Raw genomic sequence first — 19,257 nt, 5'->3', positions numbered from 1 at the left:
TTATTACAGTTTAATCTTCAAATTCTAAAAGTTATTTAGAATTGTTTATTGTCTTGATTACAAATAGAGAGAGTGTTGCAGTTCAAATACCTAGAAAGCCTTATTACTGAGGATATAGATCCTGATAAAGAAGTAAAATGCAGAATAGAGGCTGCTCATACTACATTTAACAACATGAAATCCTGCAACGATAATCTAAACCTTAAGCAATGTCTAAGGATGGTCAAATGTTACATTTGGTCTATATATTATATGGTGCAGAAACTTGGACCCTTAAAGTTAACATTACAAACCAAACTGCAGCACTTGAAATAAAGATACTTAGAAAGAATGTTACGAATACCCTGGATGGAAAAGAAAACTATTGATGCAGTCCTACAGAGATCTAACACTACCCCCAAATTAGTGACGACAATTAAATACTGTAAGATTGCCTATCTTGGGCATATTTTAAGGGGAGAAAAATATCAAATTCTACAGACAATACTAAAAAATAAAATCGAAGGCAAACATAGAGTTGGCAGAAGACAAAAATATTGGCTCAAAGACATCCTGGAATAGACTGGTATACAAACTGCAGAGGAACTATTTTATAAAGCCAAAATAAGATCAATCTGCACTGAGATGATTGCCTATGTTGGGGACCAGACATGGCACATGAAAGAAGAAGATTGCCTTGATTATACATATTTCAGTTAACATTTATAATTTCTTCTTGTCTATAATGTCAATAGTTTTTTATTTTACTTGTATTATAATGAAAAATTATTTAATTTAGTTCTCATTTTGATCTAAAATATGAATGTAATTTTTACATTATCATCGTTTATTTATCTTAATTTTTCCTATTACATTTGTATTATATTAAGCTTTGCATCCTTTGAAATTCAACAAAGCTTTTCAAAGCTTTGTTGAATTTGCATAAAATCATAAATTATATTTTATAAATATATTTTTAATTAAATGTTTTTATATTTTAAACTTTAGGTAAAAGAAGCCCATTTTAAAGCACATCCAGATTGGAAATGGAGTAGTCGGGATCGTAAAAAATCTAGTACTACTACAACTACCACCACTACTACTCAAACTAAAGAAATTCAGAAATGTTTAAACAATCCAGATGATATTCCAAGTACTGTTACATCAAGTAAGGAATACTGATTTGTTAATTTTCATAATTTTGTATTAATATAAAATAATAGTAAAATATACAATTTTATATATATATATAAAATAAAAATAATTATAATTTATTTAATAATTTATAATAATATAATTATAATTATAATTTACTCGATAATTTTATATATATATATATGTTACAGTAAAAACCCATTTTCTCTAGTTAAAACTAGAATTTACTGCTGTACATGTTTTGATTTTAGATAAAACCAGTTTTAACTAATGTTAAAACATTAGTTAAAACTAATTTTAGCTACATAAATATGTTTGGGAGAAATAAATAAAGTGATGATTGGGATTAAAACATTTGTATTATTTAATACGATATTTATTGAAAATATTGGTCACACATCTGTGTTATTAACATTAATTAAAACTAAAGATATTAATAAATGTAAGTGATTTTTTTCATATAGATATAATGATAATTTGATTTTTGGTGAACTTTTAAAATAATATTGCCTGACTGACCTATATTGCCTTAGGAGGGATCACAAAATAAATGTAAACAAGATGTCAGGGGAAAAGGGTTAAAGCGATACGAAATTCATCATACACTATAGGAACGCGTTAGCTGAATTACCTTGGTCGAAACAGTTTTTACTAAGCCATTTTGTTAAAACTCGTTTTGTCTAGTTAAAACTAGTTTTAACTCAAATTCGTTTTTTACTAGCAGTAAATTCTAGTTATAACAATGACATTTAGTAAAAACTAGTTTCAACTAGTTAAAACATGTTTTTACTGTAACATATATAATATTTTTTAAGCCATTCATTGTAATAATAATCATATTCAAATTATAACTTTTATATACTGTATAAAAAATTTGTTGCCAGGGCCAGTCGAGGCAGAATTCAGAGATCAGACATCTACCATAATTGTTTATTGAATTTTGTTGCAAATCTGCCCATAATTCACAGTCAAGTGTTTTTACCCTGGCTGTAAATATCCCCAGCTGCACCCACGTGACAATTGGTTTTATTGTACATACTATCTTCCTGTTTTTGCGATCGTGGGAAAGATTAGTCAAATTCTCAATCTGTTCTCTCATGATATTTTATTTATTAAATGCATTTTACTTGAAACAACTTTTCTTTTAACACAGACTTTTGGTTGAGGGTTCAGCCTCTGGTTGAGACCTCACAAAAATCAGTCCAACCAAATATTTGCTATTTTATGCAATCATTTGGGATTCTACGTATCTTCTTGTGATCACAAATATAACATAGAACACAAATAGAATATGTTGAATATAATAAGAATATTCCTATTATTTAATAAAAATGCAAAATTTAGAGTTAGCCACTTATGGTTCTATATCTAATGATATGTATAGGAAGATGTTTGACTTTGTGTGGCAACCTCTGGCTTGCAATTGGATAAACCTTGAATGTTACATTTGTATTTTTGATACTGAAACTGTTAAATATAGAAGAATTTAATAAATTGTATTTGTTAATTTTTAATTCCTTATTAAATGTGTGTTTGTATGATTTTTTAAAATTTAGCTCTTCCTATTCAAACTTCAAAAACACCACCAGTTGATTCTTCAGACCAGTCTGCTAAATCTGTTTTAGAATTAACAAACAGAAACTTTAATACAGAGGCATCTATTCATGCAGAAGTAAGTATCAGAATAAAATCCAAAACTGAAATATTAATAATAACTATCTGGAAAAGAAAATCATTCATTACTATTAATACTTTGACAATATTGTTTTTACAGAAACGTCCAAGATCTCATTCTCTGTCTCAGTTACCTGACCCCTGGCATTCAGAACTTGGAAACAGAGATGCAGAACAGTCCAAGACCAAAATTTTGCCAGATGTTGGAAATAAAATGCTCACAAAAGAAAGTGAATTTTATGTTCATAACAATGAAAAGTTGAATAAAAATACAAAGAAAATTGACATTTTAGAAGATCAAAAAATGAGTGATGATGAAAATATGGTTATATGTGAGGAAGAAACAGAAGGTAAGAATATATTCTAAGTAATTTTGTGAATCAAGCAAAAATAATGAAATTGGTTATTACGGTTTTAGATAAATTTGATAAGTTTTTCCAGATGTTTGCATCATTTGGATTTTAAAATAACTTTTTAGCACACTCCACTATAGTAGTGAAGTGCTTATATTAGTACTTTTGTCCATCGGGTGATGTTGTCTCTCTGTCAGATTTCCATGTGCATGTGATTTCCATGTGCAACAGCTACTTGATTCCAAGAATTTATAAAATTTATTTTAAACAAAATTAATATTTGATTTGCTTTTGTGGAGTGTGCTGTGAGATCAGCTTGACCATGCTTGTTTTTTATTTTCTAATTAATTAGATAGTAGTAATTATGAAAAATTTAATTTAAAGAAACTATTCTATTAATGAAAAACAAAATAAAATAATAATTTGCAATTTCATGATAAATCTAAGATCAATTATAAAGATATAACTATGATATAAGTTTTTCTGCATTGTTCATGATTGATGTAATTGTTGAAGCTGCAAGACCTTAAAACTCTATAAACATTAACAAATTAGATAGAGTTAGATAACCTAATAAATAGGATTTAACAATTTGGAGGGCTTATCACACCAAGGCTGACAGAAAGAAGGACCAGATCTTTTACAAAAAAGTTAGTCTTTAATAATCACATTTCAAATTTAGGTAAGGATGCATTTTGGTTACAAAGACCTCTCATCAGCTTACAAACACATGACACCAACATAATAATTATAACACTAATTGTTAACCAATACAAAGGAATATCTAATATATACAGTGCACTGTATTTACAATTTTTAATGTAACCCCTATACTAAAGAACTAAAACTATCAAGCATAAAATTTTTCAATACAATGACAATGTGATATATCGTATTATTTGGGACCAGTGTTTTATTTTCTCCCACATTTTCCAAATTCTGGTAGATGGTTCCACTATTAATAATCAATATTGTTAAGTATATTAAAAACCAAAAAGGGAGGGAAACTAACAATGAACTTACTAATGTTAAAATGATTGGTTTCCAGTCTTTAAACAAAAACAAATACACCTGATCCATAAGACTGTGTGAAGTCAACTGCCTTATTACAATTCATTTTACAATGTGATGTGACTATACTCCAACATCTGTTCAGCATCTGTTTCAAGGTTATGTAAAAACAATGTCAATCCACCCCTCATGTAGCTTCAGTCCCACATTGTTATTAATTCTAATATGTTCCTGTATTTTCAGTTTCTAGGTGTTCCTGTAGTCTTCTTTTTAATTGATTGTTTTCTGACAGAATACTCTTGATACTATCTTTTAAAACCTTTGGTATTGCAATGTTGAGCTGATGATATCAAATTGTTTTTAATGGCATATATATGTTCTTTAATTGTTGTCTTTAATTATCTTCTGGTTTCACCAGTGTATCTTTTTTTATGTGAACAACTGCAATCTAATGAATAAACTACATTATCTTTTTCTAAATCATTGTGTTCATTATTTTCATATTTACTGTTAATCATTTTTGCTATGGTTCTTGTATGGTTTGGTACTAAAATAATATCTAATTTTTTAAATTCATTTTTTAATTTTTCAAAAACACCGAAAACATATTCCATTTTTAGATACAAAGTCTTAACAACTTTCGGTTGTCTATGTAATGTGACATTTTCTCTTTTCCTTTTATTTGATTCTAACCACTTAAACAATAATGTTCTAGGGTAATTATTTAAGCTAAACATTCTTATTATATTTTGTATTTCCATTTCTTGATCATTTTGCAAGGTTGTTCTCTCTTTAATTTTATTGAATATCAACAAATTAAAGAAGTGAACATCTGAAAGGTATTCTTTTTTTATATATAAAGATATATTAGATTTGAAGTGTATAATTTTACCGGTAGCACAATCTTTAACATACTTTTTAAATAATAATTTACTATTTAATCTAACTATAGTAAGTTCTAAATAATTCAGTCTATTATCTACTTCTTTTTCACATTGAACATTTTTATTTATTAAATTAATTTCATAAATGAAAGTGTCAGTATCTAGTATGCTTTTATCGTAGACAATGAAACAGTCATCTACATATCTTTGATAACTTATTATACCTCGGGTTTTATTTATTTCTTTATCAATTATGATCATACATAACTCTGCCAATCTAGGACCTATGCAGGATCCCATTGGAATACCTTCCAATTGCCGGTAATATTTACCTTGAAATTCAAAAAAGTTATTATTTAACACTAATTTAACTAATTGGTTAACCCAATTTGGGCTCTTCACATAGGACAGTGAATTTAAAATTAATTCTAAATTTATTGAGGGATACATATTATTAACATCTAGCAATGCCATCCTATAGTTTTCCTTCATAACAATAACTTTCATGTTTTTTAAGAATTGGTCAGTATTTGTGATACTATACTCAGAAACAGATAATTTAGTAAGTAAAACTGTAAAACTTTACAGAAAACTGTTGGTGCCATGTGTTTGTAAGCTGATGAGAGGTCCTTGTAACCGAAATGCATCCTTACCTAAATTTGAAATGTGATTATTAAAGACTAACTTTTTTGTAAAAGATCTGGTCCTTCTTTCTGTCAGCCTTGGTGTGATAAGCCCTCCAAATTGTTAAATCCTATTTATTAGGTTATCTAACTCTATCTAATTTGTTAATGTTTATAGAGTTTTAAGGTCTTGCAGTTTCAACAATTACATCAATCATGAACAATGCAGAAAAACTTATATCATGGTTATATCTTTATAATTGATCTTAGATTTATCATGAAATTGCAAATTATTACTTTAGTTTTTTTTTCTTTAATAGAATAAATAATGTAAATTGGTAAAATAAAAGAAATACAAGATCCACTGTTGTCTTATACTATAAAATTAGCCATATTCTGATATTAGATTATATATATTGCAAAGAAATTTTCAATATAATATTAAAAAATATATATTTATTTCATATATTTACATATATTTATTTATAAATTTAATAACTTTTAGTGTAGTTTATTCTACTGTTGTTTGTTTTGGTTTTAAATATTTAATTTTTTTTAAAGGTGTTTCCAATCACAATATTCCAGTTATAGATCTTGAATGTAAGGAACAAGTTACAGAAAGTGATAATGATAGCCAGACTGATGATGAACCTTATAATATTAACAAGGCTTTTCCTCAGCAGCGATTTTCTCCTAAGATGACTCATAATCAGTCATCTGAAGTACCTTGTTGTCCAAAACCTATTAAACTTCCTCCAATGACAACACCTCATACAACACAATCTTCTGTGGTTTGTGTAAATTCATCTACAGGGTTGTTTTTCAACAATAACAGTGAAAATATATCTGTCTCAAGACCTCTTTCTCTACAATCCAGTTTTCGGCCTACTGGTGCAGTGTTTAAAGAAGTTCAGTCACCAAAAGTTAATGGAGTGGAAAGTTTTACTTATGTACCAGAAGATCACAGTGACAGAAACAATAAGAGACTTATTCGAGATGAACATCATGTGCAAGGAGATGCTAGTGGTATTAATCAAACCATGTCCAGGAGTCCTCTTATTCAATTAACACCACCCCAGTCTCAAACTTCAATTAATTCTACCACTTCTCATAATGTAGAATGCAATATGCGAAAACAAGAAATGTCTCCCAATCACAAACAAAGCGATCTAAAAAATATAGACAAAGTTTGTAGGAAAAATACACTTTCTGTACCATCAAATGTTACTTTTGATGAAACTGGTTCAACTCAGACTCTCTATAATTTGAATAAGAATGTTCCCAGTCCAGTTTCAGTTATTTGTAATTCAATAGACAATGTTTTACAAAAAACTCAACCAATTTTAGTGACAGCCTGCAATACAAAAGATAACCAGAATAATATGGTTATCAGTCCACCCAATGTAGGTACTTCTCAAAATAGAATAGATACTAATGTACTCACTCATGAACAATGTAATTTAAGTACATCTACTCATGGTGTTACTAGTTCTGTTGTTACAAACTTTGTATTGAAACCAGCAAATCAAATACCTTCACAAGGATATATGAGTGGACAAGTTGTCGCCATGTCTGCTAGTCAGATGCAAGTTGCACCACAATCAAATGTTGGACAGGTCCAATATATTTTACCTTCTTTTATGCTACAGACTTCAGATGATACAAAAGGTAATATTTAATTTATTGTTTTACATATATGTATAAATTTACTAATGAATTATATTTGTCTTAGGAATGTACATTGAAAAATATTATTTATTACTCTGTAGATTAACAAATATTTGTATTATTTTAAAGTAATAATAGTAAAATTAATTTTTTTGTCAATTTATTTAAGGAATTTATGTTAATATATACTGTATTATTTGAACTCCTGGGCTATTTGTGGCCAGGGTTTGTTATAGAGCAATAGGAGACAAATGGACAAACACTGAAAGAAATACCCTGTACATTTTCAGAACTATCATAATTGTTCATTGATTATATTTATGGATTACAACATTTGAAAAAATTACTGTTTTTATAGCTAACTTTCATGTTTTCGTCAAGTTCATGTTTTCGTTTCACGTCAAGCTCACTATCTCATTTTGTTCTGTTAATTACCCTTTGGCTTATAAACTCTTGATTTTTGAGCACAATCATGACTTTTCCTTGATGAATATTTGACAATACAGTAGAGCATTGATTATCCAAATCAATTGGGGACTGGGGTTGTTCGGAAAATCGATTTTTCGGATAACCGATTATGTATGAAAAAATACATTATTAATATAGTATATTAATATATTCCATGTTGAAATTTTTCTCCATTGCATGTTGCTTCATGTTGAATTTTCATCGATGTTAAGCCTAATGTGAAATTGCGAATTTTATGCAGTTGTCAGAGAATTAATTGTAAACACATCCAATAGAAAAAATGCTCCTTGTGAGAATCAGTTTGGAGGTCACCATTTGTGATGGGAAAGTTGACAGATAGCTGTCAAAAATGCATCGTCATTGTCAACCTTTGCCAATCATGTGACTTTCTCACGACAAGGAGATGAAAGCAAGAGCTACCTAGAAGCTTGGGGCGATCGTCATAGAAAGTTATAATTGGTGATAGTGCCACCTGAACTCCCTGACCTCCATACAGCGGACCCAATCCAGCTAAAGGGAGAAGACACCAGTTAGAAGATACCGAGGACTCCTACTGCTTCCATGCATGCACGATCGTCGCATACCTGCCATTTAGAGGTATCTCGGGGTTGAACTCTGTAAACTCTCTCTGAACCGCAGATTAGACACGTGACATAGTTTAGAGATTAGTCGCCATTTTGTGTAAGTAGTATAGCATAACTGCATTTAACCATAGGATTTATATAGCCTCCTGTACTTTTGATTTAATTATTCAATAAATGCTTAGTTATTTTGTTATACCTGTCTCCTGTCACTCCAAACCACCTGTTGACTTGCTCACCTCCCTCACCATGCAATAAAAAGCCGTCTGAAACGACAATGTGGGCTGTCTTTGCTGACTGTTGCCGAGTAAGTTGTCAGTAGGGATTAACCCCTGGCCCATGGTTTCTCACACTAATGAAAATTTTTATAATGATAATTGTGGCTATTGTATTGTTAAAAATTATTTCTTTATTTTGTACAAACAAAATAAATACATTGAAAAATATAAAAACAAAACAAATTATACTTTAGAAGTTAATCTAGTATCAAAAATGTTTGATTCAGTACGACACACGTCCCAGCACAGTCCGACTGGAACGCTTTCAGTTAACCAATGTTTCAGTTGATCGGTGTTCAGATAATCAATGCTCTACTGTATTTATAATTTCATTTCTGAAAATGTTTCTGTAAACCTTGGAATAGAAAGTGCTGTTCAACTCTAGACAACTTCAACAGGTAGAATTTTAGTTATTTTCTTGCCTTTCACTCTAAACTACGGGGTGTCTATAAAGTCTCTTTACAACTCAAAAAATTTATTGCAAAGACAATTGATAAGATATCTTAATCAGACTTGTTCTGAATGATTAACACATCAGTGTTGTGGCGTTACAAGCAGTGATATGTAAAACTTCACATGTACTCGCAAGCACTTTCAACAGCTTACAGCTGTCATCTTCAGGCGACAATCAAATACTATAATTTTCGAACAATTATAGTATTCATTGTCGCCTGAAGATGACAGCTGTAAGCTGTTGAAAGTGCTTGCAAGTACATGTGAAGTTTTACATATCACCTCTTGTAACACCGCAACACCGATGTGTTAATCATTCATTACTGTAGGTTGGTGTGAAGTGTAATATAATTTTATGACAGACTTGTTCTATTGTACTCGGTGGTTTTCGAAGTTTTTAATTATAGTGCATTATGTACAATCGAATTTTTGGTCCATTTTTCTTCCACAAGAGATCAATTAACGCAGATGTCTACCTTGACCTTTTGACTGAATATGTGGCCCCACAACTGCAGGACCTTCAACCAATCATCATGTTCCAGCAGGATGGTGCCCCACCACATTGGCGACTACATGTTTGTGTCTTCCTTAATCAAAGATTTCAAGACCATTTGATTGGAAGAGATGGACCAATTCCTTTGCCACCACATTCACCAGATATTACACCTCTGGATTTCTTTCTATGGGACTATGTTAGATATCATGTATTGAACAAAGATACAGGACATTACTAAACTAAAGCAAAAGATAACAGATGCAATAGCAACCATTGATGAGGCTATGCTACAGTAAACATGGCAAGAAGTCGAATACTGTCTTGATGTGCTTCATGCGACTAATGGTGCCCACATAGAGGTGTATTAAATGAGGTAGAAAAACTTTGAAAACCATTGAGTATAATAGAACAAGTCTGATTAAGATATCTTATCAATTGCCTTTGCAATAAATTTTTTAAGTTGTAAAGAGACTTTATGGACACCCTATACATTCTCCTATATATTTTAAAAACTGGGTAATTGTTAATATACCACTCACCAAATAAACCATCACCAGTTCATAACAAAACAGAAAAGTTCTTACTATGAACGTTTTCATCTATGATGTCTATTCCACGTAAATGAAAACATTCATAGTAAGAATTTTTCTGTTTTGTTGTGAACTGGTGATGGTTTATTTGGTGAGTGGTATATTAGCATTTTCCTATACTTTGTAATACTTCAACATATTTTCCATTCTTTTTCATGGTTTATTTGAGGAAGTTTGGTATATAATTTTAAAATCATTAAGACAAGAAAACCAAGTGTGTATTAATAATGTTATATGTTCTGTTCAGCAAATCTTAATTTAAAACTAGGTAAGAAATTACATTTGCTACATTGTAGAAATATTAAAAACTGTTTGAATTAAGTCAGATGAAACTATATAACATTATGGAGTTATATGAAAAATGTATCTTATAGAATTTTTCCATTTTTTTTTAATTGAGAAATTTATTATCACAATACTTGAATTCTGTACTTAGATTTTACATTAAGATTTATTCATCTGAAAAATTATTTTTGTATTTAATGCCATATATAATTTTGATAGTTTATCTTAAATTAATTATTGGCAAAAAATGATAGCCAAGATAGAACTATATATATAATATTATTATTTAATAATGATTATCAAATGTTGCCATTAATAATTTCATAATTTCAACAGTACTGAAATGAAATATTGAAGATTTATCATTGTAATTTATGAAATTAGATTAAAAATACAGTAAGACCCCACTTAATGCTGATTCGATATAACGCGGTCTGTTCGAAGCCTAAAAAAGGCTCAAAATTTACACCGGCTTAAATTATTGCGGCATTTCATTAATTTGTATATATTATGATTATTTACAAACACAAACTAATCAGAAAAAGGTAGCAAAAACGTGTACTTTCTTTAAATCTATGTTTGTTTGATGCAATTTTGGAAAAACATCATGGATGCCATAGGCCACGTTTTCTCAACCTGGGGGTCACAGTGATATTAAAGGGGGTCGCAAAACAGTAATGAAATCATTTTATGAGAAAAAAAACATTTATTATAAACTTATAAACATTTTACTTACAATAAGTACTACACATGTAAAGAAAAGAAATTGATGTGATGGTTGCATTTGTTTTTCATTTAAAATTTTCTTCATAAGTGGATCTATGTTAGAAACACACAAAAGCAAATTGTTTTCGAGTGGTAAAAGACAATTCCTGTATTTAGTTTTTAGCACAACCATAGACGAAAAACTTTTTTCACAGAGATAAGATGTGACAAAAGTGATTAATATTTTCACTGCTTCTGTGACTAAATTTCCATATTCATGTCGACGAGCAAGCCAAAGTATATTTAAATTTTCAGATGTAAATTGCAGTTGTAGTGTTTTGTCGGCAGACATTTCTATGAGCTGGTCATGAATCTGAACTGGTAACTTAGCAGCGGCAACAACAATTTCACTAAATGGACTCAGTACCCATCTCTCTGAGAAATCATTTTTATCTTCTGGGAAATACTCCGTCAACTGAGTTTTTAGCTCACACAAATGCAAGCATCTCCATGCAATCCAAACTGTGGTGAATAACAGTGTCTTGTTCATTCAAATTTTTCTCAATATAATTTGAAGTGAGTGGGAACATATCAAAATTTTTGCTTTGAAGGCGAATAATCCAGTTATAAGGCTTCTTAATGAATGCATGAACTTTGTCTGTCATTAATAAAATGTTTTTATCACATCCTTGTAAATTCACATTCAAGTTGTTTAAATGCGAAAATACATCAGCTAAGTAAGCCAACAACAACATACACTCATTATTCTGTAAAAACAATGAGAATGGCATTTTGTTCTATCCTGGAAAAATATTATTAATTCATCTCGCAATTCCAATACCCAGGTTAACACTTTCCCTCACGATAACCATCTAACTTCTGTATGGAAAAGAAGAGATTTTTTATTTTTGTCCATTTCATCACATAGTTTAGCAAACAGCCTGTTCTCTAATGGTCGGCTTTTAATAAAATTAACAAACTTTATAGCTTCACAAAGAATTTGATTGAGATTTTTCAGCATATTTTTTGTGACAAGAGCATGTCTGTGAAGAAAGCAGTGCGTCCATTCCACCCTTGGTATAAGACGATCTCTTAATATTTTCATTAATCCACTGTTCTTTCCCATTATTGCCTTTGCACCATCACTACATACTGCAATACATTTTGTCCAATCTATGTTAGTATAGTTTCTCGTAGCTTCATAAAAAACATCAAAAAGACATTGTCCTGTTGCAAGACCCAGTACTGTTTTGCAAAACAACATATTTTCTTTGATTGATGTGTCCCTATCACATTCATACCTCACAAAACATAAGAACTGAGACATGTTTGCTACATCTGTTGATTCATCAAATTGAATACTAAAAAATTCACTTGAACTCACTTGCTGAATTATCTGGTCACGAACATTGGCAGCCATGTCATCGATTTGCCTTGATATTGTATTGTTAGAAAGCGGAATGTTTTTCAATTTTTTTGCTTCTTCCACACCTATTAAAAACACTGACCATATCAATTGCAGCAGGCAATAAGAGGTTTTCGGCAATTGTATGGGGTTTGGGCATCTTAGCTACTCAATGCTACGAGATAAGATGCTTCAAGTACACTTTTATCAGTATGGCTTAATTTACAAATAGAAGTTTGTTGATTTCTCAAGGTATATAGTTTTCTTTTGAAAAATTCCAAAGGTTTGTTTTTATGAGCCAGATGTTTAGTTTCCAAGTGTCGAACTAATTTTGATGCTTCATGCTTTCATCGGAGAGAACTTTAGAGCAAACAACGCACTGTGGCTTTTCATCCAATGAGGTGAAACCATAATTTAAATAACTGTCATTGTACAACCTTGTCTTTTTACCAACTGATTCACTGGATGTAGATGGTTCACTTCGTTTTTTCACAAATTTATCCATTTCACATTAGAAATTTTTAAAAAAAACAATTCAGTTTTATGGTTGACCGCACACTAAAATAAAACACCAGATGCACGCTTCACATTCAAAACTTAACTGAAGTGGCGCAATTGCCAGCACTTCTTTTACACTAGTGACAACACAACTTGTTCAAATGCATCCATATGCATGTTCAAACATGCTCTCATAACAAGTATTATAGAAGGAGATCAAATTACAAAGAGCACGTACACATTAAGTTGGAACTTGTAAATTGCTCATGTATGTACACGTCATACATGCATGTTCATACCCGTCACTATAAACGCAGCAACATAAAATAATAGGAATAGTTGTATTACATTTTTTGTACTGTTGGTATTTTCTTAATGTATAAAATTAGTGCAATGTGATTATATAATATTTTAAAAAATTTACATTTATAATTACAGTCAAAATTCAATTAGTAATAGTAAGGCTTACTGTTGTTATTCCTTTCAGTGGAGGGTCGCAAAATATTAATTTTATTTATATTTACTATTTGGGGGGTTGCGGAGCTAAGAAGGTTGAGAAATCGCTGCCATAGGCAATATCGGCTTTGCTTGGCAAGAATTAACTGATAAATGCCTGAACGAAGTGTGGAAGAAGTTATGGCTGAAGATATCCAAAAATTCTCAACAAGAAGAGCCTATCACTGTATCATTAGGTTGACTAAACTCAACCTAATTGATACAGCAGGACTAGGAGATGTAGATGAGCAGGATATTGAGGAATTACTGCAGGTTTCTAGGGAGAGCCTTACCAATGACGACCTTCAAGAGCTGGCAGAACAAGGAATTCATGTACAACTGGAAAATAGATTCTGAAAACGAAGAACCAAAAGAATTTCTCTACAGATTTCCTTAGTAAAAGTTTGGTAACGATAACTGAAATCATTGATTAAATTGTAGTGAACGATCCAGATTTTGAAAGGAGTGCAAAAGCAAAACGAGACATTTTGGATGCAATCTTTCGCTACCAACATTTGCTTAAGGAAAGAAACTTTGTGACTTTTCTAAAATTCTTGTTTTTTTGCAATAAAGTCAGGACCTTATCACATGAACTTTACATTTCTGTGTGCATATGTTTACGTGTTATTTAACATATATTATTATACAAATTAATATAAAAATAACTTAAAATTAAAGTAAAATTTGTTTAATTTTGGTTGCATGTTTCCCTATCCCTATTTACTCTGTTAAAATGACCTCGTTTAACAGTGTTTCGTTTAGCACTTTGTCGTCTAGGAATGCATCTTGTGTTAAGCAGTGTCTTACTGTAATCGCTTTTTTTAATGTTTTGATTTATAATGATAAATTAATTTCATATAAAGAAATTATCTTGTGAGAACATTTTAAGAGATACTATTAAAATAATAATTATTGTACAGATAAGCAGAGGTGCAGAATATGTCAAATTTCATGAACAAAGTTTAGGTGAAATCTAAGTAGTCCCAAAGAATTTGCTGTAGAAAAAATAATATAGCAATAACCAGAAAAATGATAGCATCTTGACTAAGCCTGTAGACATTAATTTGGGAAAATTCACCAAAATTCAGGGATCTTGTATTTTAAAAATGAAATTGAAATGTTTACTTTTTAGTCACTTGTTATCAATACATTGCTGCTTCTTTACATGGCGTGCACTTGCAGTAAGGATGAATTGGTCTCTGTTATGGAATCACTGTTTTGATTTTTACAAAAAACCAAAACCAAACAGAGCTTTATAGAGAACTGAAAAAGAGAATTTATTATTATTTTAAAACTCTTTTTGATACTATTTAATGGGTGAAATTTCTTGTTTGTTTGAATTAAACCCAAATATTCACTCATTTCCCATGCAGAAAATTTTTAAATTAGTGAACTATAGGTAAAACCTTTTTCTTGATCAAATAACTAAATAGAAATTCTATTGTCATTCTATATACATTATTTTTCATATTTTTTTCAAGCATTTATTATAAAATAAAAAATGTTAACATCAATATATATTTTAAAACATTATAAAAGTATGGTTGCATTTTCAAAGATATAATAATAATGATGATGATGAAAACTTCAAAAACATTTTTAAAGTTTATGTTTTTGCAAAAATGGTGTGTTTCTTATGTAGTTTTTCAGAAAAAAATTGTACAAGATTGTTGTCATAAATAAATTTTGTCTTTGAACATCAAAAAAGTTAGATCCTCATGCTAAAAATAAGGATAGTTCTGAATGTTCTATTCAGTAACCAAGAAACTAACAAAAGAACCACTCACTTTGAAAAGCAGATGTTTTCGTCCATTTTTAAAAGGCCATCTTTACGCCGGTGTTTTAAATTGAAATTGCATGATTTTAGAACAGATGTTAATCTCAGCTGCCATCACTGATTGGACCATTTCTGATTGGAAACGTAATTATCATGTTGCAATGTTGTAATTAAATGCATTGTGAGATTTCAGCTGAATGGATATATATTTTCCATGAGTTTGGAATTTTGCTATCCTCTTTATAGTTGATGGTTTTTTTTTTTTCTTGGACCACCTTATATCTGGAGTTAATTGGAAATTTACAATGCAGTCACAAGAAAAAAGCAACAGCAATGTAGAGATAAGATCCATTCTAAAATTGTGTGATTTCAATTTAAAACACCAGCTTGAAGATAGCCTTTTAAAAATGGATGAAAACATTTGCTTTTCAAAGTGAGTGTTTTTTTTTGCTGGTTTCTTGGTTACTGACTAGAACATTTATTAATATTAACTAGTAATTTGTTGTTGTCTTTTAAGGATAGGTAATTTGTAGCATCAGCTTTGATTTTATTTTTATTAATCAATGTATTACATCAAGTTTATAATTGTATATGTTATCCTATGATGAAGACACATGTTTAAATTAAAGCATTCTTTTAATTTAAAAAATCTTTACATTATCAGTTTAGTGTTGCACAGCAAATTATATAGTAGACCAATTTAACTATTTGTATGATTTAATTTGAATTTTTTAAACTATTAATTGGTTCATAAATTGTTGTTTTATTTTGTTTATAATAATTTTTTGGAGCAATTTTGGGTCCTGAAAATATTCTACACCTCTGCAATTAAGTATTTTATTGCATACACAAGTGTAATGTCTTTAGAATTAAAGACATTACACTTAAGTTTGTCCATATAAGAAATATTTATTTTATGTTAAAAGAAAAACTGTTTTTCTGTCTTTAGGAGGTTTTATACAAGTTTCTCTTCCTTGTCAAGATAACATTCAGTTTTCACCTACTTCATACAGTAACATTTCTCCCAATAATGCAGGTGTAAGGATTAACGAAAATAATCAAAATAGGTAATTTTTTAAATTTGTGGAAAGTTTTAATTTTAAATTATTATCAAATTAGTATTCCTATAATTTTTTCCCTTAACATTTTGTATATAGAAATTTTAAAAAATTTCTTGAGTATTATTATTATCATTATCTATAATTATAATTTAGAGATAAATCAAAGAATTCAGTAGACTTATAAATTTTAAACATTAAAAACTTTATTTAATTGAATTCTTTACAGAATTTTCATGTCTAAATTAATAATAAATTAATTGCTGCCACATTTTTTAAATGAAAATAATTTATTAATTAATAGATTTTTGATTTATGTGAAACCTTGTTTCAGAAATCTGAAACAAAGTTTCGGAAGATTTCTGAAACTTCTGAGAACAATTGAAAATTTCAATTTAGTTTATTAATGCTTTAGTTTAGTTTGTAATAGATATACTTTAATATGAAAGGATTTTTATTTAGAATTATTTTACAAAAAACATTAAATTTCTACAAATTCAAAAAATTTATATTTGACGTTTTTTGTTAACTTAATCTTTGAAGATAACTTCTGTGAATATTTTGCAAAAGTTTTAAATTTTTTTATATTGAAAAGAGTCTATGAGGAAGATTCTATAAGCTTGAAAATACTTGAGATATGTTGTAAAGAACTGTAATAAAACAAATTTATTATTTAATTGGATTTTCTGTTGCTGGTTTTGTTGTGGATTTTAAAGAATTAAAAGCTATTGGCTTTTTTCAGTAACACATCACACAAGGAGTATTTGTTGTTATAGATTTTATTGGAGGAAATGCATTTTGGGTCTTAATAACCCCTCTTCAGTCCTTAGACTTTACGAAGGAAGATAGAAAAGGATTACATGTTACATAATAATAAATATAATATTTTAAAAAATGTTTAATAACTTACATGGTTGATTGTTGGTTACAAATTGACATTAACATTAAAGAAAATGTTAGGTAATTGACAATGTTCCCTTTAATTTTTTTTGTAGATGAGCAGAACATATACTTCTCTAAGCAAAAAAAATTTTGCTGAGCATATATATATAAAATCTTATTTTTTCCTATAAAAATTAAAATAATCAATTATAAAGTAGAGATTAAAATTTATTTTAAAACATACTTCCATACAAAATATCTTTTGTCAATGATTTGATGTATTTAATCGAAATATACGTAGCAATAATCATGTTGCAGACAGAGTGAGAAATAAGTAAACAACAATTCAAATTGGTGTGCATGCTAGCCTGCACGGTGCACAAATTCTCGTGCGTGGCCATACAGCTTAGAGGGAACATTGATAATTGACTGTCAGTTACCTAATATTTTCTTTATGAAGAGGGGTCATTAAGACCCAAAATGCATTTCTTCCAATAAAATCTATATCAACAAATGCTCCTTGTGTGATGTGTTACTGAGAAAAATAGCCAATAGCTTTTAATTCTTTAAAAGTTTATTATTAGTTATAATTTCCTAATTGATTTTTAGCTTAAAATTATGAGAAGTGTTTGATTGTCCCAAGTAAAGTTACATCAGTGGATAGCCTAACAACAAAGTTGAGAGATTTATTTTCAATAATAACTCAAATAGTTATGAAATTATGTTTATAGTGTATATATGAGTATACTCACTTTATAGCAATCCTTGATTTAGCAACTCATTATGATGTGATCAGTAGAGAAGGCCCTGGTCATTTTCTCATAATCATAATGATATGTTACTGTTAATATAACAACTTTGTAAATGCTTAGAATTTCAGAGCTATTTGTTAGAATATTAACAACAAACCCAGGAGTAAACCAAACTGTTTTCTTGAAAATATGCCTTAACATTTAACATATGTAATTTCATTAAAAAAGGCTGACAAGAATTGAACTTTTGTGCTGATGAAAAAGTTCATTTACAATGTGACACTGCAGAGTTACATCAATGATACTGAGTGTGTAAGAATTGATGAAAGTTATGTTGACAAGTTACAAAGTTATGTTGTCTCAATGTTTACACAATCAAAACTATCCAAAATTTTGCATCTGGATGGTGATGTTATTGTTATTGCACTACCCCAATATGAATGGAGCTTAAATTATGATTTTGGACTTTAAATCAGTATATCTATCTATCAAGTTGCATTCTTGTTTCAGCATTTTGTGTGACTAGCTAATGAAGAAGATCACCAATCTGACACTCCACTAGCATATTTTGGAATTATCACACCTGTTATTCATCCTGCTTTCAGTTTGACCACAGCTTCTTCCTACAAAAAAGAGATGTCCCTATAGGAAGCTTCCTGTCAGAGGATGTTTTCCATAGGGATCTCTGTGAATTAGTTGTAGGTCTGCTAGAGAATAAAGTTGGTACTTTCTTCCTCCCTCACATGTTAATTTATAGAAAATACAGTGGTGCCTCATATAACGTACGCCTCGAATAACGGACTGGCTGCGAACAACGGACTTTTTGGCATAATTGGTGACTGCTCCATGGGTGCGTTCTTTAATAGCGGTTGCTCTGTGTCTCCGCTACTACAGGAGTGCGCTGCTGTTTGTAGGCATTTAGGAACGACGGTGAAAGAAAGAAAGATGGCAGCGCCCGCACTATCGATAGTATTGTGATGGAGGAATCTATAATTCTAAAATATGAGCTTTTAAAGGCAAAAAGAAGGAGTCCCAATTGTAAAATTCAACCATAAAATGGATTATTTGTTGAAAGAGCATTCAAAATAGCCACGAAAAAAATTAAAATGTCGGCTACCATTCGAAAAAAATTCGTAAAGACACTTACATCACCTCGTGCACTAACTCGCGCTTTCACAATTTCTAAA

At 29.8% G+C, this 19,257-nt stretch overlaps 1 protein-coding gene across 3 annotated transcripts in view; it reads left to right on the top strand.

The window, feature by feature from the left end:
* cic (Putative transcription factor capicua) overlaps positions 1 to 19,257 on the top strand; it is a 123,070-nt gene that overhangs the window by 66,035 nt on the left and 37,778 nt on the right. For all 3 annotated transcript variants that reach the window (XM_067275597.1, XM_067275595.1, XM_067275596.1), the window contains exons 6-10: positions 988 to 1,147; positions 2,691 to 2,806; positions 2,909 to 3,158; positions 6,241 to 7,347; positions 16,328 to 16,445. In XM_067275597.1, coding sequence (XP_067131698.1) covers positions 988 to 1,147; positions 2,691 to 2,806; positions 2,909 to 3,158; positions 6,241 to 7,347; positions 16,328 to 16,445 — 1,751 coding nt within the window. The remainder of the gene's footprint in view (positions 1 to 987; positions 1,148 to 2,690; positions 2,807 to 2,908; positions 3,159 to 6,240; positions 7,348 to 16,327; positions 16,446 to 19,257) is intronic.

Source organism: Centruroides vittatus, unplaced genomic scaffold (genome assembly GCF_030686945.1).
Source record: "Centruroides vittatus isolate TY-2023 unplaced genomic scaffold, ASM3068694v2 contig_628, whole genome shotgun sequence".
NCBI classification, from domain to species: Eukaryota; Metazoa; Arthropoda; class Arachnida; order Scorpiones; family Buthidae; genus Centruroides; species Centruroides vittatus.
The sequence above is the reverse complement of the archived record's forward strand: the minus strand, read 5'-3'. Positions and strand labels throughout refer to the sequence as shown.